Below are 23,367 nucleotides of genomic sequence, written 5' to 3'. Positions count from 1 at the left end.
CATCCTTCTCCCATTTTGAAGAGGGGAAAGTGAGGAGGGTGGGAAGTGACTCACCCAGTGGGCTAGTAGACTGAACTTTTTTCTAAGATCTTTTATCACCTCCTCCAATCCTGTGGGCCCACCTCCTGTGACACAGCTGCTCCTGATTACCCCCTTGGAAAGGGCTCCATTCTGCTCCCAGCAGCTACTGTGTCTCCTCATTTTAAGGTCCTCTTTCTTAAGCCACTAGATTCACATGGTGACTGTCATCAGGCAGATCTCTTGTTTCTGTGTTAGAGGAATGCGCTATTTTCTGCTAGCGACCTTGGGCTTCATTCACCTATGATCTTGCTTGAACACAACTTGGGTAGAAGCATTCATTTGCCACAGGTGGATGGTGGTCCTTAAATCATACTCAAACCATGGGGGTCCCCACAGGACTCTGAGCACACATTCTGCATCAATTCAATTAATGATGCTTTCATTGTTCTCTTTTTAGAACTTAGGACTTCTTTCCAGGTGAACGATTGGGTCTCTGGATCTCAGGTGCTATATTTCTGGAGGGGAATTAAAACGAAACAGGGGTTCTCTCCAGGAAAATGTAGATCTCAGGAAGAGGTAGGCAAGTCTTTCTGCATATAGAGCTGTGAGGACTTTGTTTTAATGCAGTCCCATTCACAGCCTGGATTTTCCAAGGTACGTGAAAAGAAAGAAAAACACAGCAATCAGATTTTTATCCTTGGAACCAAAAATGAGGGCTGAGAGAGAGGAGAATTCCTTTTAAAAAATCTACAAATATGATATTCTGAGTGTGTCTAAATGCATTAAAGGTACAGTGGTGTTTTATACTCCCCATCATTCTTCCAGGGGTGGCCAACTTCTGGCCCATAAGCTGAATCCAGGTGAACTTTGGCTTCATCTGCAGAGCTCTCCTGGAAGTGACTGTCCAGGGCTGAGTGGGAGTGGTCCCCTTCTAGCTGATGCAGGCATGCCCAGGTCAACACAGCCCCAGCTGACCCCTGTTTTTGTGTTACTGAAAGTGTTAGTCAGTCAGTCATGTCCGACTCTTGGCGATCCCATGAACTGTAGCTCACCAGGCTCCTTCACCCATGGAATTCTCCAGGCAAGAATACTGGAATACGTTCCCATATCCTCCTCCAGGGGATCTTCCAGACCCAGGGATCTAATCTGGGTCTCCTGCACTGCACGCAGACTCTTTACTGTCTGAGCCTCCAGGGAAGCTTACGCTAATTATCTCTGAGTCCCTTCCCCTTCCCTGTAAGCCGGAATCTTCATCTATGGGATTGGGATGGGAGTGTTGATTACATTTTTTTTTTTTTTTTTTTTTTACTGCCTGCCTCCTCTCACTGGAAGCTAAGCTCTAGGAGGATGGGGGTTTTGTCTGCTTTGTTTGGTGATGTCTCTTGTAGGAACCTGAACCATGTCTGAATGTAACAGGTGCTAAAGAAACATTTCAGGAGAGAAATTGTCCTAAACATCCTTTTCAGCTAGGGAAACACTTTCTGAGTGTTTTCCTATTGTGATTTTGGAGGAAAACAACAAAACCAAACACCTTTCTCCTTCAATTAAACTGTTCAAACCCTGGACATCCACGACAGTCTAGAGATTTGACTTCCCCATTGCTGATGGCCAGAACTGCTGGCTGAGGGGCAGAAAATGGTGCTTTTCATTTGCATGTCCAGCGAAGCTTTTACCCTCCTGTCACTGCCTTCATTTGAACACTTGTATGTGGCTTGTGCAGGCTCTGAAAGTTCTACTCCTGAGCTTCTCCACGGTCTGAGAAACTGATCACTGTCAGAGCCTGGCTCTGGGTCTTGCCACTGGGTAGCAGAGGGTTAAAGTTGAAAAGGAAGGAGGCATGGAGCTGGAGTCCCCAGTGATGGGGATCCCTGTCTCTGCACAGATCACCCTGTCACAGCTGCAGGTCCTGTTACCCAGGGAGAGGTACTCTGGTGAATTCTATAGGAGCTCCTCCCAGGAGGGTCCCTGCAAGGCCTCTGCCTTCAGTGGCCACGCCCAGGGTCTCACTACTTTGGCAGGTAACACATTCAGGGCAGGCAGACTCTGGGCTCAGCGTTTGTGGCAGTTGACTAGCATGATTTCAGGCTAAACCATGGACCTCACTTCTTACACTTCCAAACTGACTTAACTGAACAACATCCTAGCTCAATGGCTTTCCAATTTTAATGCCCAGCTTCCCTGGGGGAAGGGGAGGGCTTGTGAAATGTGTATTCCTCTCTAGATGCAGAATTTCCAGTTCCTCAGACTTAGGGTGGGGCCTGGAAATCCATGTTTTGACAGGCATCCCAGGTGATTGTGATGCAGGAGTCCCAGCAGAAACCCTCATACCTAGTCCTAAGAGCATCAAATACACATTTCTTGCATCATCGCTGTGCACACATCCTTCCTTTCAGCACCGAGTCTGTGTCCTAAATGAGGCTTATGTTTTCTAAAGACGATTAGGATTGTGTGTGTGCTCAGTCATGTCCGACTCTTTAGAATCCCACGGACTGTGGCCCACCAGCCTCCTCTGTCCATGGAATTTTCCAGGCAAGAGAACTGGAATGGGTTGCCATTTTCTACTCCAGGAGATCTTCCTGATCTAGGGATTGAACCCACATCTCCTACATTGACAGGCAGATTCTTTACCACTAGTACCACCTGGGCAGATGAAATATTTTATAAATTCAGGCTGCTTCCATCAACTTTCCTGAATATTTGCCCCCTTTTCTCCCCCGCAACACTTCAGTGACACCAGTATTGGCCAGAGGAAGGGGTTTGCATGGCTGTCTCTGGGAGGGAAGTGGGGAGAACAAGAGGTGGAAGGGGGAGATTCCTCATCACCCCTGTGTGCACTCTAGTCCTGGTTGCTGTGGATTTGTGTGTGAATGCGAAAGTCAGGCGGTCATTGGCTATCAGTTTAGGCTCTGTTCATTGGCTACTCTGTTCCCATGGTGAATCAGTCTCAGGGCCCTCAGCAAGCACATCAGCCAGGGCTGGGGGGCAGCAGAGTGGTGGTACAGGGTTCCCGGAGATCTCCAAAGTGCCACCACTCCCCTGCTTTAGAATTCTTCTTGCTGGGAGTAATTATCTTCCCTTGGTGAAGATAATTATCATACATTCTGTCACATTCTAAGATCAGGAGTAAGAGTTCTGAAAGCTGGAATCATCATTTCCCATTTTCCTCTCTTCCATTAGGACCTTCCACACCCTTCTCCTTTTCCTTACTAGGCCATCTGATCCCAGGAAGTGGAAGCCAGCGGGGAGGGGAGGGGCCATGGGAATGAAGAGCTGAAAGGCTCACTCTCAGTCCATTTCAGGAGGTGGGTCCTGGGAGGACACTGGAGTGTGGGCAGCAACAGGCCAGAGGCGTTGCCTTGGGGACCTTAGAGAAAACCCCTTCCCACTTTGGGGCCTCAGTTTACTCCTGTGTAACATGGGGGAGATGAATTAGATCCTTCTCTTGATCAGAGCCAGACCTAAAGGTCTCTGGAAGTGTGGTGCCATGTTTTCCAAATGCCCCCTTTCTCTTGGAGGCACCACTGATTCTTCCTCTCCTCCCCTTCAGATATCCAATCTATCAGCCAGTGCTGTCATTTCTAGTTTCAAAGTAGACCGCTAATCCATCTCCATGACCATCATAATTTCCATCACTGTAATTGCCCCTAGACAGCTGTGAGAGCCTGCTGCTCAGTCCCTCTGCTCCCCCTCTTGACTATTTTCTGCTTTAATTCATTTTCCTCATAGCTCCCCAGAGTAGCATTATAGCATGTAAATCAATCCTTCTCTTACTTAAAACTCCCCGGGGCCTTCCTATGTATTTAGAGTAAAACTTTCAATCTATGCTATGGCCCCGAGTCTCTGTGAGATCTGGCCTCTGCCTGCTTCTCTAATGATGCAGTTCTGTGTCAGCCTAGCTCTTCCTTACCTCTCTGCGCCTTGGAGAAGCTTTCTCAGGACACCCTAAGTAAGTCCCCTTTAATTCCACTTTCTCTATTATCTGTTGCTGCAGCAGTTTCATTTTATTCATAGTGCATCACAGTTTATACATTCACAATTGTTTATTTAACATGTGCTACCTCACTGTACTTGCCAGCTCCCTGAAGCAAAGACTCCCATACCCTCATATGCTATCATCAACATATCTTTATATCCTCAGCACCCTGTGCTGTACCTTACAGGCAATTAGTAATATCTGTTGAATAAATAAATGACACAAATAGGGGACACAAATGGGGGGAAAGCTACAGAAATGAAAGTTGTGGGAACTGAAGATAAATTTTACCTGGGGTGATTTTTGTCCTTTCTTTCATATATCCCTTCTCAAAATGTTCTTATCTATGAAAAAAGAAATCTAAAATATCTATTAAAAATAGGTATTTTGGGCACAAGACATAGGTCTGCAAATGCAATTCATGATGGCATTTCTATCTTACCATTAACCAGATTAAAAATTATTTCTTGTGATCACAGCTCAACTGAGTTTTAACTCTAAGTTAAAATAGGCTACACAAAGACAATTTCTCATATAAATATTTTAAAGGGAGGAGGGAAGAATCTTGAAAGCCAATCAGTAGCATTTCCTGGTATACATCATTGAAAGTGCTAATGACAGATTATTTTGTCTGTTTGTGGAACTGGTGTAGAAAACTTCAGATCGAGGGCATGGCAACCCACTCCAGTATTCTTGCCTGGAGAATCTTCATGAACAGAGAAGCCTGGCAGGCTACAGTCCAGGTCACAAAGAGTCTGAGGTCTGAGGTCACAAAGAGTTGGACATGACTGAGTGACATAGTACAGCCCAGCATAGGCACCGTGGCCCATGCTGTTGGCTCACTCATCAACGTCCATTCTCATCCTCCCCATTTTAGAGGCTGGAAAACCTTATTCTTGCCTTTCCTACCTTCAGTGCTACTAGAAGTGATCACGGGCCATTGTTCTGACTAATGAGGTGGATAGGAGACGTCTGCTTAGGGTGGGAAGTATATTGCTCAGCTTTGTTTTCCTGATCCAGAGAGGCAGAACGGACTGCAGTACTTCCTCCCCGTCTTCCTGCTTGAACCTGGACACGGCACCTGGGAGCTGCCACCTTGTGCATAGGAGTAAGTACCGGGGCAGCCACAAAAGAGCAGATCCTCATTTCACTGAACCATGAGCTACTGTCTGCCTCCACTTTCCTTTTCATCTAAGAAAGATAGCTCTCCATCTGGTCACATTACTCTGGTCAGAGGATTGAGCTACTTACAACTAACTGTATTTGGCCACATTTCATTGTTTTTTTTTTTGTTGTTGTTGTTGTTAGTATACATTAATATAAATATTGAACAAATTAAGGGAAAAAGCCAAAGCTACTTGTGTATGTATGCAGATATATGCAATTTAGGTGGAATTTAGTCTCCCAAATTCTAAATTCTGAGAATTTATGATACACTGTTAATAAATAGCAAGAAAAATTAATTGAAGCTTATTTGAAAGGATGTTTGAGTATAAAAAGCCCCTTAAAAATATAATACCTCTTACTGTAACCCCAGGGTGTCTAGTGCTATGTATATCAGAGGCTCTTAAAGCTCCATGGACTTTTGATGCTGTTTATGTCAAACATATAAACAACAATAACAGAAGCTTCTAGTTGTCTGCTTGGCCCTGGCTTTCATCACTGTCTTAGCATCCTTGTGTTTTTGGTCCTTTTGACAAGTATGTGCCTTTTCTTTTTAGCATATATTCCCATCAAATGTTGCGATGCATATTCTGACTCTTAGCGGGGTTTCTGCAGGCTGCTAAGTGCTGGAGTTGGCCAAGCTAGGCCTGGTTAGCATGAGTCCATCTCACATGGATAAAACTCCTTATTCTGGCAGGTTGACTCCTCTCGCTGCCTGTCAGACCCTCAAAACCAAAATGACAAGTCCTTCTGCCCAGTCCCTGTGAGGGGCGTCTCAGGAATCTAGGAGTGAATCACTGTGCTGCTTTGTCTGTGGGTGTGCCCAGGAGAGAGAAGTCCATTGGCTTTTCACTGTGAGCCATGGCACCCTCCTTCTAGTGAAGTTTACAATACAGAAATTAGATAGAACTGAAGTAGCTTCTCGCTTATTGTGTTTCCTATGTGTTGTCTAAATAGTGTGTTACGAGTTCTATATGTTTCGGTCTTTATTTGTTGTTGGGTCATAGTTGTGGCAGCTGGGATCTTCGCTGAATTGTGCTGGAACTTTTATGGTGTACATGGACTCTCTAGTTGTGGTACACGACCTCAGTAGTTGGGGTGCCTTAGTTATTCCATGGCACGTGGGCTCTTAGTTCCCTGACCAGGGATAGAACCCATGTCCCCTGCATTGCAAGACAAATTCTTAACCACTAGACCACCAGAGAAGTCCCTGTATCAATCTTTTTTAAGCCTCACAACAATGCTAGAGGTTGTTTGCCGTTTTACCAGTGAAAATACAGAATCACAGAGTGGAGTTGTTATATTAAAGGTGAGGAGGAAGGAGGCTGGGTACTTTCCTGTTTAGTCTCATATTCACCTCAAGATCAGTTCCTAAGATAGCCTCATAGAACTCTCAGGAGCCCTGGAAACATAGTCTGAAAACCCTCTTCTAGCCAGAAGTCACAAACTCACACGCCCTCTCAGGGGCCAGCTGAGTCACAGAGGAGTGAAGCAGCTCGCTGGGGGCTGCGGTCCGTGGGGATGTCATGGATCAGCTCCAGAGGGCAGCTGTCACTCGGTTTTGGAGCATCATTGGCAGACTGTGCAGGTTATAGAAGCATGCCTGGTAGCAGATTCAGTTTGTGGGTCACTAACTTGAGACTTCAGGAGGAACAGTGGGGTGTGTGAAAACACAGCCTGAGGTCAGACCACACGGGTGCCTTTAGGAGGTAAGATGCCCAGCCAAGAAGGGAATACAGGAGAGAAAACAAGCCCATGGGCCTTCTCAGACACCTGCATGTTTGGATGGCCCATGACACTGAATCATTGCTTCCCACAGTTTATCTACTGGCCTGAGTTATTTTTAAGCAAGCCTTTCCACTGCTGGGTTCTCTCTGCTCTTTACCACGTGTCTGCCAGCACTGGCCAGGCAGCCAGTCTCACACCTCTTCTCCCACACAACGCCCCCCTCCCCCGACTGTCTTCTTATTTAGAGAAAAACAAGATTATAATGGTGAGTGATGAGATGATCTAAATTATACAGCAGGTAAAATGAGTCCTGCAGGAAGCTCCTTAGGAAGATTTTATTCCACTGCCACTTAGGAATATTGGCCCTCGCAGACACTCAAATGTGAGCCAGACAGGTGGTACTGATGCCTCCGGCACATGTGTATGAGGCCTTCGTATTTATGCAGTTATGCCCCCAGAAAGTGAGAGTGTGTGCAAATCTATTCACGCAGCCAAGTGCTAAGCCATGTCTCCCCGCATGCTTTAGAAGCTTGGTAATCGATAAGGGACTGCCTGATTAAAGAGCTCATAGATATTAAGCAACTGTAAAAGGAAATACAATCAGTGCTTATTTATCAGGTAAATTGGAGGGGATTTGTGACATGAACATTCCAGAATATAGCTGAAAGAACATTACACAGAGATGGAAAGGGGGACCAGTAACTATGGGAACTGATTTAGATGAAAGTGAAGTGTGTCCGACTCTTTGCGACCCCAGAGACTATACAGTCCATGGAATTCTCCAGGCCAGAATACTGGAGTGGGTAGCCTTTCCCTTCTCCAGGGTGATGGTCAAATTTCTTTTCCCCCCTTCTCCTTTACCTTTTCCCTCCCTCCCTCTCTCTCTTCTCTTCTCTTTCTCCCTCCCTTCCTCCTTTCCTTCCTTCCTCTCTCCCTTCCAAAAACCTTTCTCAAAAGAAATTGTATTCACAAGTCCAATATGTAAAACAGACGAAAATGGAGCTACTCATGTCCAATGTGAGGGCTGAAACCTCATTGATTTGGCCACCCCAGTATTCTCAATATGATATCTGAGGCATTTCCAAGAAACTTCATTCCCCAGCCACAAGAAACAAATTTACATCATTATTGGAACTAGACAGTTTCCAAGATCTTACTCAGAACCAAGAAAAGAAGAACCATTTTCTCCTAGAGATGAAGACACCAAGGTCTACAAGAGTCAAGTGACTTGTCCAGAGCCACACAGAAAGTGCTAGAACCAGAGCAAGAACCCAGTCAGAATTCAGTGCTCCTTCTGCCACTCAGAAATAGTTTGGGATTGTGGTCTGAGTCTTGACTCACCTCACTACCAGCTGTGTAACCTTGAAAAGATATTCCACATTTCTCTGGTTCCTCATTTGTAAAAGGAGGTATCACAAGTGTCCCCACCTAATGCTTCTGTGAGGATTCAGTGAAATAAGGCGTGAAGAGGACTCAAAACCTTGCTTAGCATGTGCTCAAAAATGTTAGTGGTACAATACCACCCCCCCCATCCCTTTTCTGTACTATAACTACAGAACATTAGAGTCACAATTATGCCTGTTAATCTTGACAGAACACATCACCCAGACAGCAGACAGAGCTGGTCAAGGTGTGTCCAGATCCTCCATAGCATGCAATGGACAGTTGACAGTAAAGCGTAGTTGAGGACTAAATACAATAAAGTCTGGAAGAAATTGCCGTCGCTAACTCCCCCTGTGTATATATGGCGTTGAGTAAAGGTGATAAGAGCTGACTGACCTGGGAGAGATGTCACAGCCTTGTTGCATGAAGGCTCCCAGGGAGAACCACAAGCTGTTGAATATCCCAAACTCATTGGACTGGTCGCTGGGGGTCTGGTCTCGCCCTTCCTCAAACTCTTCGCTGTGCCATTCATAGGGGCTGAAGCGGCTGACCAGGAAGAGAACGACGCTCACTCCAATGTAGGCGAATACAATGCACATCCAGATCTCATAAGCCAAAGGATCCAGGAAGGAAAAGACCCCTGGCTTGGACTTCTGCGGCTTTTTTATCATGATGGAAATCCCCAGACTCATAAATGGCTTGGAGAAATCTATCACCTCTTCCCGGACCAAGGTGATCGTTAAAGGGGCAACGGCCACATCTGCTCTCTGCAAAAAATATAGTGGAGAGAAGAAAACAGGCACTTGAGTTCATCAGCTCTCTGTTCCCTCATTTTCCTCTTCACTCTGAATATTCTTTTGTATCTCAAAGGATGTGAGAGAAAGAACCTCAGAAATGCAACTCCTCCTAGCCTCTGTAAAATATTTATGATAAATGGCTGATCAGCTCAATATCTCACAGGAGAGATTATCCCATTCTTTGAGTTCTAATTGTTAGGGGTGACTTCCTCACCTTATGGAAGGAAGGGGGCGGTTGTAATGTCTCTAATTTTTTTTTGTCTACCCAGCAATCATGCCTTCTTCCCCTGAAAGAACTACTCCTTCTCCACTGTCTGTCCTCCAGTTCAAGTGGGGCTGATAACCCTTAATCTAAGGTGAAGCACATCCCCCAGATCTGGCCACTAGGGTACTCCACTCCCCTGGCCACAGTGGCTCATTCAAGGATGGCACAAGACCCAAGTCTCTCTAATGAGCATGAGCCCTGAAAGTCAGAGTGAGAGATGATTCATGATGAAATAACTTGGGTGACCCTTAATTCATAGCTTATCCTGCTCTCTCTAGGAACATGGTAGAAACATGCATCAAAATACTCTTTTGTTTGTCCCAAGGAGCATGAACCAATCATTCTGCTTGCCTAAACCAGTTGGAGTTGGGGTACTTTTACCTGCAACCAAGACAGTCCTGGCTAACAAGATAGATAGTGAAGGCAAGTTCAACTCAATAAATAGTTATTGGGCACTCATATGCAAGCCCTAGACTGAAAAGAAAACTGTCATCTCTACGACTAGTAAAAGTTGGTATACACACACACACACACACACACACACACACACACACGGTAGTTTCCCAAACTACAGGGTAGATTGGATACGTGCTAGATACCATACCATGAGATACATTTTGTATCTAAGAGATACAAAGTGCTACAGGAGGTCAGGAAGGAATTAATTCTGTCTGGGGAGGTCAGTGACTACATTCTTGAAGAGGTAACATATATATTGACATTGAAGAGGGAGTAGGATTTCAATGGGTTGATCGGATACAGAATACATTCCCAGAGGAGAGAATCATGTGAGGAAGATCTGGCAGAGAGAATAAAGTAGTATCACAACTATTTTTTTTTCCCAGGAAGACTGCTAAGAAGTGCACAAATAATTCAGTTTTTAAAATTTGTGTAGATAAACATAAAATAGTTGCAAGAAATGGTCATCTTTGGGCATACAGCACCAGCCTTGCCCTTCTGTCTTTTCAGGAGCATTGCCATCTATGCTCCAAAAATCCACCACTCTCCTGGCCTGAGATTAAGCGATCCTGGAAATCTAACACAGTTCCATGGAGGGATGCCATGACATTCATTTTTGAAATGACAGGCATGTCTGTGCAAGTCTGTTCAAGGCAGGTGGTTTTCTCTAATAACAGTCCAGATGTGAGGCTGCAGACAGATGCTGTCCAGACCCCAGCCACACCCAGATGCCAGCTGGTATTGCTCAGGAGGGGTTTCCTCTGGTTATTCTCATTGGATGAGATTTTTGAGAAGGCATTTTAAGTGGAATAAAAAGCCTGGCTTTAGAATGACTTAAATTTCTCACTTACGGAAAGAAACTTTCTGTAAAGCAATGTGGGATTGAGTGTGTGTCTCAGCAGTTCTGTTTTTTTCCCCCCGCTAACACCTACTGCCTAAATCTTGATACTTTTTACAAACACTTACAAGCCATTGCCAGGGAGATAGTATCTCCTTTTTTTTTCTCATAGGTAGAAAAGGAATAAGGGAGAAAAGTCATAGAAATGACTCAGAGGGAATAACTACAAGTTACCCAAGAGGGAGGTGGGTGAAGACCGTCTTCAAAGATGGTAAAGGGAATTGAATGGATTTGTCTGATGCCTCCTGATGTGAGTTAATAAAAGGGACTGTGACTTGGAAAAAAAATCACAAAACCAATCATCTTAGTTCTTATTTAACTTAGCAGTTCCAAGATTTGTTCCATGTAACATTATTTGTGGAAGGATGTAACTAACTATAACATAAAAATTAACATGAATTTAAACTGGCAGAACTTCTTAGAACCTTTAGCAGACTACTGTGCACTGAGAATTTCTAAGAGGGATAAGCAGATTTAGTATTTCCAAAATTCCTTGTCCATTGAGCCCCAAGCATCGGAAGGCACCCATATGCATAGGATACACACAAGTGGGAAATGCAGTGACATCATTTTGCAGATAGGAGCCCAGGTCCAGAGAGAGAAGGTGGTTTGTGCTAAGCAGCATGAGTTTTGAACAACAAGTTTTAGTTTGTTTGATGTTGGCTGGAAGGTCTTAGGAGTTGATTTCCAGCACCTGAGGAAGTCACTGGACCTTTGCAGGACCACTTATGGGCAAGGCTCATCTGGGAAAGTAGACCTGACTTCTTGGCTTTGTGACTCACTGACCATGTGCCCTCGAGTGAGACAGTTGTCCTTATGAATATCAGTTTCCTCTTTAGAAAAAGAGGCATAATAAATTTTGCTTTATCCACTGGACAGCAGTGTTTTGTGAGAGTCAAAAGAATTCAAATACGTGAGAGTACTGTGAACCGTGGGCATTTCACAGGTACTCAAAATTATTTTCTGAAACTGATGTCTTGAGACAGTGATTCTCAAACTTGAGTGTGCAGACATCAGAAGCACGTTGGCATTTTTTAAACCACAGATGGCAGACTTTCTAGATCACTGGGTCTGGGGAGACCTGAGAATTTGTATTTCTAGCAAGTTCCCGGGTGATGTTGCTGCTGCTGGTCCAGACTTAAGAGAACCACTGACCTAGGAGATCCCCAAACCAAATGTCTGGAAACAATCTTGGGAAAACAGCAAACAGTGTTGATGCAGTAGGTAAAAGCAAAAATGGGAGAAAACCATCAGGGATGGAGAGCCACTCTGAGCCAGGCACTGTGTAAGGTAATACTCCCCACCCAGCCCTGGGACGGAGAACTCAGGGGAACCCTGGGAGGAGATCAGTGGCTCGCCAGAGTCATGTTGCTAGTGAGCAGGCAGAGTCAGATTTCAAATCTGGATTTGTGTGTGTGTGTGTGTGTGTGTGTGTGTGTGTGTCCAAAGTTCACTCTGTTTCTGCTTCATTAAGACAAAGAACAGGCCAGAATGTCATGGCAGCCCAGGCACACAGCTGTGCCTATGCAATAAGCGGGGCCTTCATTTGTAGCCTATGGCATTTGAGAATGCACTGAGGCCATTCTTATCACTTTGTGTCCTTTGCCCAATGGCCTAATATCCCTGGCTTCAGTGTCCTCGTTGATCAAATGTGGAGAGGAATCATACCCACCTTCTGGGGTTGTTATAAGGAGTAAGTGAAACAACATGGGTAAAGTATTTAGCACAGTGCCCGGCATAAATGATGTGCTGAAATGCTCCTATTACCTTGGTGGATAAGAGCAAGAGTGAGCAAACGGAAGATGAGACGCCCTGATTGACTTGGCTTATTTGAGAGGCACAGAAAGAAGAAATCTGGAGCCCTCCAAGTAAATTTTTTTCTGGCCTTGCTGGTCATTTGTGGCTAGAGATGCCTCCCCAGACCCCTCTATTCTTTCTTAGGTGGGACAAGCAAGAAAAGCCAAACTGAAAATGCCCTCAAGAGAGGGCATCCCTTTGGGCACATCATAGTCTTCAGAATACAGCTGTTACTGGGCAGAAGGACAGGCCTGGTGGAGGTGAGGGAACAAGAAGGACTGGCAGCTGAGGCACCCAGAGGTGATTTCTGTCATTTATGAGCCAGTGACCCATGGCTGATGGCTGTGTACTGGGGGGCTTTCCCTCAGGATAATCATACTGTTGTTCTGCCCAGATCTTGGGCCTTTTACTAAAGGAACCAGATTACATTGGGTGAAGGTGAAGATGAATTCTGGTGGAGGTGAAAAGTTCACAGCAGTTGCCATGGGGATGACCTTAAGAACTTGGTGGAGGTTCCCATGGAAACCAGCTTCCCAATGCAGCATTAACCATCTAGATCTTTTCTCTTTCATCGATGACACTTCCCAAAAGTGAGAGGCAGCAGATGAGAGAGAAGGTAGAAGCACAACCCCTTTCTTAACTCATTAACCGTCCTCCCAGGTCATATCAAAAGCCACCTTCTTAGAAAGAATTTTCTTTATTCTATCTCTTTCTTCTTTGAATTCCCTTTTTATGGCTCTTATGGCCATCATAACTCTTATTTCCTCGATCTGAGACAATGGGATTTTAAAAGCTCCTAAATGGTTGCTTTATCCTGATCAGAACTTCTTACCATACTGGGGCTCAGCATTTGCTTCTGTTCAAAGCCCTAGGCAGGAGTCTTTGATTTATATGATGAAGCTGTGGTGGTGCCTTTCCTGCGCATGGGGGCAGGATTCTTCTTCTATTGCCTTTTGTTGTTTCTCTCCTTGAGTATCTTCATGATCTTCCGGTGCCTGCTGAGTCAATCCACACCCTTTCCCTTATCATTTCTTACTCAGTCTTGTCACTGACTACTCAACTGAAGCCCTCTACTAAAAATCATCAGTGTTTTCTCATTCTTCTTTCACAACTTATTTCTATCACCATCTTATAGTTATGGGCTGCCTTCCTCTGTACCTGCATATGGCCACTTTTCAGGCTACACATCTTTCTTGTGGGCTAGACTACCTCATGCTAGCCTTTTGCATGAACCTTGATTCTTTGCTATATTACCATTCTCCCTCATTGTCTTTTCTATGTCAGAAAATGCTAAGTTCCTTGGGGACAGGGATCAGATCTTTTAGTTCTCAGTGGTTCCTGAAATAGTTAAAACAATTCAGGGCATTCAGTGACTTCTCCAAAATGCTTCAATTTATTGAAGGTGTTATAGCAATTGTGTGTGGTCTTATTTCAAGTGTAGTGAATGGAGTAGACCAATCCCTGTTCACAGATAACAAGTGTCCAAGGCAAGGTAAGCCATAATAGAAGCAGAAACTGAATCCTACAGTGAAGGCGAGAATAGTTAAAAAGGGTTCTCCCCATACCTTTTATGGAGAGAATGACACCTTGGGAAATGCAGTATGTGATACAGGTTTGGGGGGAAGGGTAAGATTTTAGAGGGGCAAAATGGAAGTGGGCACCCTAGAGAACAGAGTTACTTGGGGTGGTTTGGCTGAAATGGAAGGTGCCGGAAAGGGCAAGTGACTAGAAAGTTTCTTGTATCCAGGATGCATCTATCCAGGGAAGAAATTTATTTTGAGGGGGCCTTAAGTGACTGAACAGGAAAGTGACCACTCAGCAGTCTGCCTTGGGAAAACTAAGCTTAAAGCTAAACTCTCACCTATATTGGATGATGATCAACTGAAGTCACAAGACTGAACTGAGTCTGGCTGGGACCCAGAAGGAGCTGGGACCAGGAACCTGAGCAAAAAATGTCTTAAGACATTGGATTTTGGATTCTTCATCGTTCTAGCAGCAACAATACTAAACTCTAGGGTCTAATAGGCATCTATGGGTAGGGTCATCTAACCACCAAAATTTCCTGTCAAACCATCTGTCTCTGCCTCTAATTCCCTACCCTATGGGGGACTTACTCCATAGACCAGCTCTCCCACCATGCCATTCCAAGCCTTTGTGTCAGGGTCACGGGCTCCATATTTTCCATCACTGACGATCTCAAGACGGTAGGAATATCCCACATGCTTGGCAATCTCTGCCGCCAATTCCACACAGTAGCCCTCGTAGCGGTCATTGCCTTCAAACTGGTTGGCATTCTTCTTGAGCATCACATAAGGATCTTCCTGGTGGAGAAACGGGAGACAGAGAATGTGGGTTTGGGGTTCACTCTTGGAGAGGGAGGCCTTTGGCATGGCAGAGGAGTTAACATTGGTTAACTTTGGGGGAGTCTCTCTAGCCCCTAAACCCACTTCCTGTATTTCTGTCCCCCGCCCCCCTCCATTACAAAACTTCTTGGGTTAAGGAAGAAAACTGTTAAAATAAGAATGTTTCGTTGAGATGTCGTGCATAGCTTTTCAAGTGATGTTTCAGGAGCTCTTGTGTTTCTTTGAAGGTACGTCTGGGGGTGTGATGGTGGGGAAGTAGACCCTAAATAGGTTCCAAGTTTCTCATGATCAACCACTGCAAATCAGAGCAGCTTCACTTATATCCACTCTAGGTGATGTACATTAGGGGCTTTCTTTGAAAATGACTTCTACTGAGGAAGAGTAGTCAGAAGCACCACAATTTAGTCTCTTACATTTTATAGATGGGAAAACTGTGGCTCATAGGAGGGTGATTGACTTATCCAAGGTAACAAAGCGAAATCATGGCAGAGACAGAGAGCGAAAATCCCTCTGAACTTCAGGATAATTTTTAACTCCCTCTTTCTACCTACTGCACAATTTTGGCCAGAAGAATGACCAGCTTTCACTCTTGGGGAAGCCTTTGTATCAGCCTGGCTCACATCCCAGGTAACCTCCACAAAGGACTGAGTACTCACTAGGATTGTGGTGACGATGTATGTTCTATTCTGGACACTTGAGTTATCCCCCCCGGCTTGAGCATCTGTGGCTGCAGGGACGAATTTGTCATCTTCATTCCAGTAGCCAATCTGTTAAGGAGAGGGGTGTGGTGACATAGGGTGAACCAGGATTCTCAGGAATGGCCCACTCTGTGCCCTCTAGCCAACACCAGATAGGAAATCAAGGAGCTGAGTGTCACACCAGCAATGCTGGACATACCAGACTTTAAAGTATGCTAGATATAAACAGCAAGAGACAAGATGCTCTCCAGGTCTGGCCTTCCCAGCCCCACCCCCATGAAAATCCTCATAATGATGGGGAAGCCTGGAAATTGCCTCTTTTGAGGTGTGAGGTTTTAACTGTTTATGTGGCAAATTGTTTTGCCAGTGTAAGTCAGGGTCATAGAGATTTAATTCCCTGCCTTGTTCACAAGGTTAAACTCTATTTGTTCCATGCCTAGTAATCCTTCTCTTCCTTAGCTCATTCTGAACTATAGTTGGAATCATAGGATTTAAAGCTTTTTTTCTTTTGCTTTCTTTTTAGGTTAAATATATTTTCCCATCTAGATTCAACTTGCTAGGTGATGGTTATTTTATTGTTTATTTTTCTCTTATTTCCAATTTTTAAACTATTATAATACTGAGCATACAGTTGTGCCTTCAAATACTGGTTGACAACATTATTTCTTTTAAAGATTAGTTAGTACTTATTTATACTGACTCATTTTCCAAGGTCTTTCAGCAAATATTTATAGGATCCCTATTGTGCATAAGACTCTGAGCTAAGATGTTGGTGGTATTGTGTGGCAGAGTTGAGAAAGATATACAGAAGTCTCAGAGATAGTCATTGCTCTGACAGTCTCTCTACTCTATTCAGGAAGACATGACACACACACGCATGTGGCCCCAGAAGTGACACGTGAGTGACTCAGGTAGCTTGAGCCCAAGGAGTTTGGAGAATCAGGAGTCAAGCATGAAACCTATGCTGGGAAGAAGGTAGCTGGAGGAGGCAAGGCGGAAGTCACAAGGGATGGACAGGTTGAGTCCAAATCTGTCAGGTCAGAGAAAAGATGAGCCAAGATGTAGACGCAGGAATCTGCCCAGATATGTAAGTTCAGTGGGTCCTGGGTGGAGGATAGGGTTAGTCCCAGAGGAAAGTGGGTGCCTGGGTCTAGGTAGCAGAGGGCTTTGCAGGCCAAGCTAAATGGTGTAGGCCTATCCTGAAGGCAACAGGAAGTCATGGAAGGTTTGGGAAGAACAGAATGGCATGGCTAACACACACACACACACACACACACACACACCTACACCCTATCTCTACCTCTGTCTCTATTAAGTTTAGACCACTGTGTTTTGTGGTTGTTCTGCTGGCTGCAGTTGTAAAAGGCAAACAGGAAGGAGAACTGAAGTACTCATGGAGAAGGAAGAGCAGTTCTCCAAAGTCAGTCCAGATTCACGAAATCCGAGGCACATGCCAACTGTCCACTCAAAGGTCGTCTGCACCTTGATGTTTTTCCCAGTCCCCTCAGCTAGAAATAAATAGTTCTCCCTTCAGTCTCACTGCTGTTAACACCAACATTATTAATTGCCAACACTGATCATGTCTTTGCTCTGTCAGAGGCTGTGTATGATAGGTTTTGTGCCACTGCATCTGGCTTAAAGGAGTTTGTTAACCTGCATGGTGAGGGCGGTGATGCAGCTAAGTGGCTGAGGCCGGCCAGGAACCCTGGTCATCTGTCTCCAGGGGCAGCTTTTCACCATGATGCTGTTCTTGCTGAGAGGGGACTTAGCCCTGGGCTGGAAAGCATATTACTTAACAATATTTGGGTGCTTATTGTATTTTAGGCACTCTTCTAAGTATTTTTTTAGGGACTTCCCTGGTGGTCCAGTGGCTAAGACTCCAAACTCCAATTGCAGGGTCCTAGCCTTGATCCTTGGTCAGGGAACTAGATCCTACATGCTGCAACTAAGAATTCACATGCACAACTAAAGAACCTGTGTGCTGCAGCTAAGACCCAGTGCAGCCAAACAAATGAAAATAAATATTAATACTGTTTTTTTAAATGTTTTAACTTCTCTCATCCTCCCAAAAACCTATGAAGTGGGTAATTAATTATCACTCCCATTTTAAATGTGAAGAAACTGAGATGCGGGGAAGTGGAATAACTTTCCCAAGGCTGCAGGAGAGTTGTGGAGCCAGGATTGGAGCAGGGCAGGCTGGCCACAGGGCTGTGTGCGTCCATGCTCCACTAGGTTGCCAGCTGACCCTGAGAGCCTCGTGTTGGTTCCCACTGGCCCCATGGTCTAGCTGTTGGTACATCTGTCCCTGTCTCTCCATGGCCCTCCTCGTGAACAAAGCTAGAGGTCTATTCATCCCAGGCTGCTGATTGTTCTACTGAGAAGCAGCTCAGGGAAGAAGGTTTGTTGAGAGAATGAGTGGCTCCAACATGGAGACAGACAGTTTGGAGGCGTAGGGTGGGTGGGAGGCTGTCTCTCAGAACACGGTCAGCATTTGCCCTTGTACAGGCATGGGTCCCACGCTGCTCATGTGGGGGCACTTTAAGTTAGCCTGGAGGGAGACATTTCTCCCTAAAGACAAGAACTAGAAACTTAGATTTCCAAAAGTATCAGAGCTGGAAGAGGCCTAAAGAATCATTTCTTCTAACCTCTTCCTTTTGTAGAGAGGGAAACAGGCTCAGGCCCTAGGGGACCTGCTCAAGACCACAGTGCAACCTCATCTCCCCTACTTTGCTAGGCCTGTGCTTCGCAGGGCCCTAGGGTATCTGTGAAGCCCCTTTGCCATTTCCACAGGGTGTGGGCACAGGGTCAGGGAAGCGGAGGAAGCTATGGATTCTTCATCCCTGATTCAACCGTCAGCTCTGCTTTTAATCAAGTTCACACTTTGGGATCCCCCTTAGGAGTTCATTTTTACAAGGAGACCTTTAATTGAGAAATAAATGTTTCAAATCATTATTGTAGGATATCGTGGTGCAAGTTTAGAAAAATAATTTCCAAACTACTTACTCAACACTTAACATTTTTGCTCCTCACACTATTCAAATAATACAGACAGGCTGGAATTATTTCCCTTGTTTTATAGATGAGAAAATTGAGGTTTAGGGACGCCAGATGATCAAACTTATGAAGTTTATATAGCAGATGAGTGGCAAAGCATAGAAGCCAGGTCATGGACCTCAGAAGTATTGTTTAATATAATCAGTACAAAGCTGGGAGATGATCTAGCAAATTTAATCACCATTTTTTCCTCCTGTAGATGATGCTATGGTGTCTTCATGCCCTTTCCTCCCCACTTCCTCCTCATGTTTCTTCCTTCCCTCCCTCTTTTCCTTTCTTCCTTCTACCCTTTTTATGATTTGTCTCCAGCTTAGCTATTCTTACTAATCTCTACAGCCATCAATTGTACCATCAGTATCAAGGTAGCTGCCTCCTTTGACATGCAACTAAGTTCTCTAAAATCTATTGAGTTTTGATAGAGTTTTTCAAATATTAAAAAAAAGGATTATCTTTCTTATTTGACTGTACCAGGTCTTGGGAACTCGTAGTTGAGGCATGTGGGATCTAGTTTCCTGACCAGGGTTGAAACTGAGGCCCCCTGCTTTGGGAGCACCAAGCCACTGGACCACCAGGGAAGTCCCTTCATGGGAATTATCTTTAAAAGTGGGGACTTGATGGTCCAGATATTGGTCTTTGGCATCAGATAGACCTGGTTTAAAAGATAGACCTTCCTAATTACTAACTGTATGACTTGGGCCAGTTACCTGACATCAGTGGGTCTCAGTCTCTGCCCTGTAGAGGGGATACAACAAGAGTACCTGTCTCACAGGGCGGCTGTGAGAACCAAATGAGTTAATTCATTGATAACAATAATCATAGTGTGTGGTTCATATAAGCTGTTATTAAACTAAAAAATGATATTCAGTAGGGTAACGCCTAGTTGAAGGCTAACAGGCTTCTGTGCTATAGGACATTTCAGTTTCATTTTGCTATTGAATGTTGCCAGTTTCCAAAAGAAGTAGATATTATGGAACATTTCTCAAACTCATTTGACAACGTAACCCTTCTGATATGCAGCATGTCCTAGGATAAATGGTGCAAAGCCCCACAAAACACCACTCTAAAATCACAAGCTGCTTTGATTAAAGAGAGAGGGGAAAAGCAAGATAAATCTGTGTAGACAAGATTTATATGGCTTAGAAAGAGACTTAAAGGGTAAGGATCCTTCAGAGTTAGTATCCTAGCACTAATGTTAAATTGGTATCTATAAAAATTATTGTTTAGGTTGGCTTATATCAAAAGCCAGAGGAACACGTAAATGTTACAAACAAGCTTATTTTATTCCTAACCCTTCTGTAGGGAAATAAAAAAATATCACCAGTCGGAAGAGCAGGGTGATGCCAAAACCCAGCTTTGCCCCCCATGTCAGCTAGGAGGCTGAGAAATCTAGTTCCACACTTTGATGAAAAGAGAACTGGAAAAGTTTTTTGAAGAGACATTGCACTTCGGAGATGAGAGCAAATTTCCTTTTCTTAGAGAAATGGGCTGGATTATTATACAGCCCTTTGATTCTCTACTAACGATATGGAGGAAATTTGATTTTGTCTCAAAGTAAATCAGAGCTAGTAGTTTGGTAAAAATTGGGCCCCACTGTTCAAGAGATTTAAACAATTCTGACCATGATAGGTCTTCTCCTGGAGCCAGTTAGAATTTTTCATCTCCTGTTTTCCATCTACCTCTAAAGATTCTTTGAATATAGAAATGAGTCTGTCATGAGATGATAGATGAGATCTTTTAAAGTAAATACAGCCTAAAAAGAAGATGACCATTGAACAGTATATACAATAGATCTACCTTACACAGTCATCAAATCACATTGACACATTTGTAGTTGTGTCATTTGTAGCTCTAAGCTGTCTCTGAAGCCACAACTCCTAGCCTCCAAAAATGAGATCCATTATGATAAAGTTTTAAAAAGGAAGTTTCCCTTTGTGGCAGAGACAACCTGATGACCAGCAAGGATTCTTGTTCACTTTTCATAGCCTACAGGTATGGTGGGAAGTAGTTACTTAGACTGCTATTGCAATTCCCAGCCTGCCATGTGTCTAGATGGGCCAGGAGATTGGGTTGGCCAGTGGAACACAGAAGTGATGCATGTCTCTCCTAACCTGACTCCCCCAGATCTCCAGCACAGTTTCTGATATCTTTCTTCCTCACTTGTTAGCTGGCTATTGATAAGCAGGAAGACCCAGACAGACAATGGAGCCTCCATAAGCCCAAGTCTTAACCGGAGTCCCCAGTTCCCCAAACTGATCACTGGGTGAATAAGAATTAGATCTCTGTTGCATTAAACAGCTGAGATTTTTAGAGTTTATCTGTTATTGCACCTTAACTAACATACCTAAAGAATTTGAACTTTGTTAAGTTTGCATGTGACTTTATCTGAGTTCTGCTTGAGGTATTATTTCATTAAATTTATCAGCATTTTTTTCCTTACTTGCTGGCAGATCTATAGAAAAATGGTCCAGAGTGGTATGCTTCCTGGTTGCCAAGCAACATTCAATATGCTGCCCGCTCATTTAATGAGCAACCACTTATTTGCAAGTGCTTACTATGCATCAATATATTATCGGCACTGAGGATATAATAAATAACACAACCATGTCCCTGTGTTTAGAGAGCTGACATTTTAGTGGAAGGAGGTGGAGAGGAGGGGAAGAAAGACAATACATATTCAGACCAGGGGTTGTCAGACTTCACCTTTAAAGCGCCAGACAGTAAATACTTTGGGCTTTGTGGGTGAAACAGTCTCTGTAGCAACTACCCATCTCTGTTGTCACAATGCAGAAGCAGCCATAGCCAATACTGAAACAAATGAGTTTGGCTGTATTAAAAAAAAAAACCACAACTTTATTTATGGACCCTGAAATTTTAATTTCATGTAATTTTCACATATCATGAAGTATTCATCTTTTGATTTACTTCAGCCATTTAAAAATGTAAAAATCATTAGCTCATGGGCTGTAAACAAACAGACAGTTGGCTGGATTTGGCCTGCAGGCTGGTTTACCAACCCCAGTAGAGATCAGTAAACCAACAAGAATATCTCAGAAGGGGGAAGCACTATGAAAAATTAGGATAATGGGATTATGCTCGGCGGATGGGGGTCACTTTAGATATTTCGGTCAGGAACGGCCTTTCCAGAGTGACTTCAGCTGGGCCAGACTTGAATGACAAGGAGAGATGCTGGACATCAAACTACAGTGATGGCGAATGTCAGGTAACGAAGCAGACATTCCAGGGTAGCTGTGGAGTTGTGAGCTAGAAAAAGAGGAGCAAGAGTTCAGAGGGCTGCAGTGTCTGGGTCTGAAGGCCACAGTAAGGAGTGCTTACTTTTCACCTGCAGTGGTGTATTAGTCGCTCAGTCGTGTCTGACTCTTTGTGACCCCATGGACTGGAGCCCACCAGCCTCCTCTGTCCATGAAATTCTCCAGGAAAGAATACTGGAGTGGGTTACCATGCCCTTCTCTAGGGGGTCTTTCTAACCCAGGGATTGAACCTGGGTCTCCTGCCTTGCAGGCAGATTCTCTACTGCCTGAGCCACCATGGAAGCCCCTGCGGTAGGAAGCCAGTCAAAGGCTTTAAGCAGAGAAGCAATATAGCCTGATATATATATGAAGATGATCAGGTTTTGTGTTGAAAAACAGCCTTGTAGAGGGACAAGAACCTGGCCAGCAGGACTAGTGACCAGTAAGGGGGCTCCTGTGTGAGTCCAGGCAGGTGTAGAAGGTGGCTTGAGTTCTGGAGTCAGCAGTGGAAATGGAGAGAAGTGGTTGGATTGAATAGAACAGAACTCAGTATGTCTAAGGAGCTTCCCTGGTGGTAAAGGTCGCAAAGAGTCAGACACGACTTAGTGACTAAACCACCACCAGTATGTCTAAAGTTGGGTAGCAAAGATTTAAGGAAAAAACTTCCAAAGGATGTCTCGACAGGAGGGCTGTGAATGCTTCAGGATTTTAATTAATTTTGACATAGGGAGGACTTTGTGTCACTTTCTTTCCTACCTGGTCCTTCCTTTCCAGTTACACTTGGGTCATAACTGGGAATGAAAAATTTGAGACAGGGCAGGGGTGACTGAATTCAAGTTGAGACTTGTCCTTTTTAAGACAAAACATAGCTACAGGACCAATGATGATGAGAAAAGATGGTTACATCATTAATGATGGTCCCTTGATGAAAGACCTTCAAGAATTTTCCTGCCCTTCTCTCTTGGCAGCCACTCTAAGAATTTGTGATCCTACTTGAATTTGACAAGCCATTTTATTTGAATAGAGATCCCTATTTGAATCAGTACCCCATGGCGAAGTGGAATCTCTGAATGGCATTTCACAAGGCTTTAGATTTAGTGGAGCCACTGCACATTCTGGCATTTGAAGCTCTGAAGTGTGGGATGAATGTATGCCCAGAGACCACACACATTTCAGTAGAATGTAAAATTGGACCCAGACACCTAGAGTGTGTGTTGGCAGATCAGTCAGTGGCCAGGATACGCGCCTAAAGATCAGGAGGGAGTCCCAAGGCTCCCAGTTAAATAGCAGCAGTCCCTTTTTATTACATACGTCAGCTAAGGCCATGCACTGTTCACATAAACCAGCACAACAAGGTTGCCCATGACTCTGAGAAATTCTTTTGTTAGGAGGCTGATTGAGTAAAAGACCTGAAGCCACAGATGTGGAGGAATTGATTTTCTGAAAGTCAGATTCCCTGTAACCAAAGGCTGCCTAAACCCATATTCAAAGAAAGGATTTAGTCATTGGAAAGTAAGTT

The 23,367-nt window shown here is 44.3% G+C and overlaps 1 protein-coding gene across 4 annotated transcripts in view; it reads right to left on the bottom strand.

Annotated features, from left to right (window-relative positions):
- The window catches only part of GRIA1 (glutamate ionotropic receptor AMPA type subunit 1), a 336,900-nt gene that overhangs the window by 80,364 nt on the left and 233,169 nt on the right, over positions 1-23,367 (bottom strand). For all 4 annotated transcript variants that reach the window (XM_020872856.2, XM_020872855.2, XM_020872858.2 and 1 more), the window contains exons 9-11: positions 15,505-15,615; positions 14,600-14,806; positions 8,666-9,036 (exon numbers count right to left, since the gene is read on the bottom strand). In XM_020872856.2, the coding sequence (XP_020728515.2) occupies positions 8,666-9,036; positions 14,600-14,806; positions 15,505-15,615 (689 nt within the window). The remainder of the gene's footprint in view (positions 1-8,665; positions 9,037-14,599; positions 14,807-15,504; positions 15,616-23,367) is intronic.

Source organism: Odocoileus virginianus, chromosome 3, assembly GCF_023699985.2.
Source record: "Odocoileus virginianus isolate 20LAN1187 ecotype Illinois chromosome 3, Ovbor_1.2, whole genome shotgun sequence".
In the NCBI taxonomy this organism is placed as follows: Eukaryota; Metazoa; Chordata; class Mammalia; order Artiodactyla; family Cervidae; genus Odocoileus; species Odocoileus virginianus.
The sequence above is the reverse complement of the archived record's forward strand: the minus strand, read 5'-3'. Positions and strand labels throughout refer to the sequence as shown.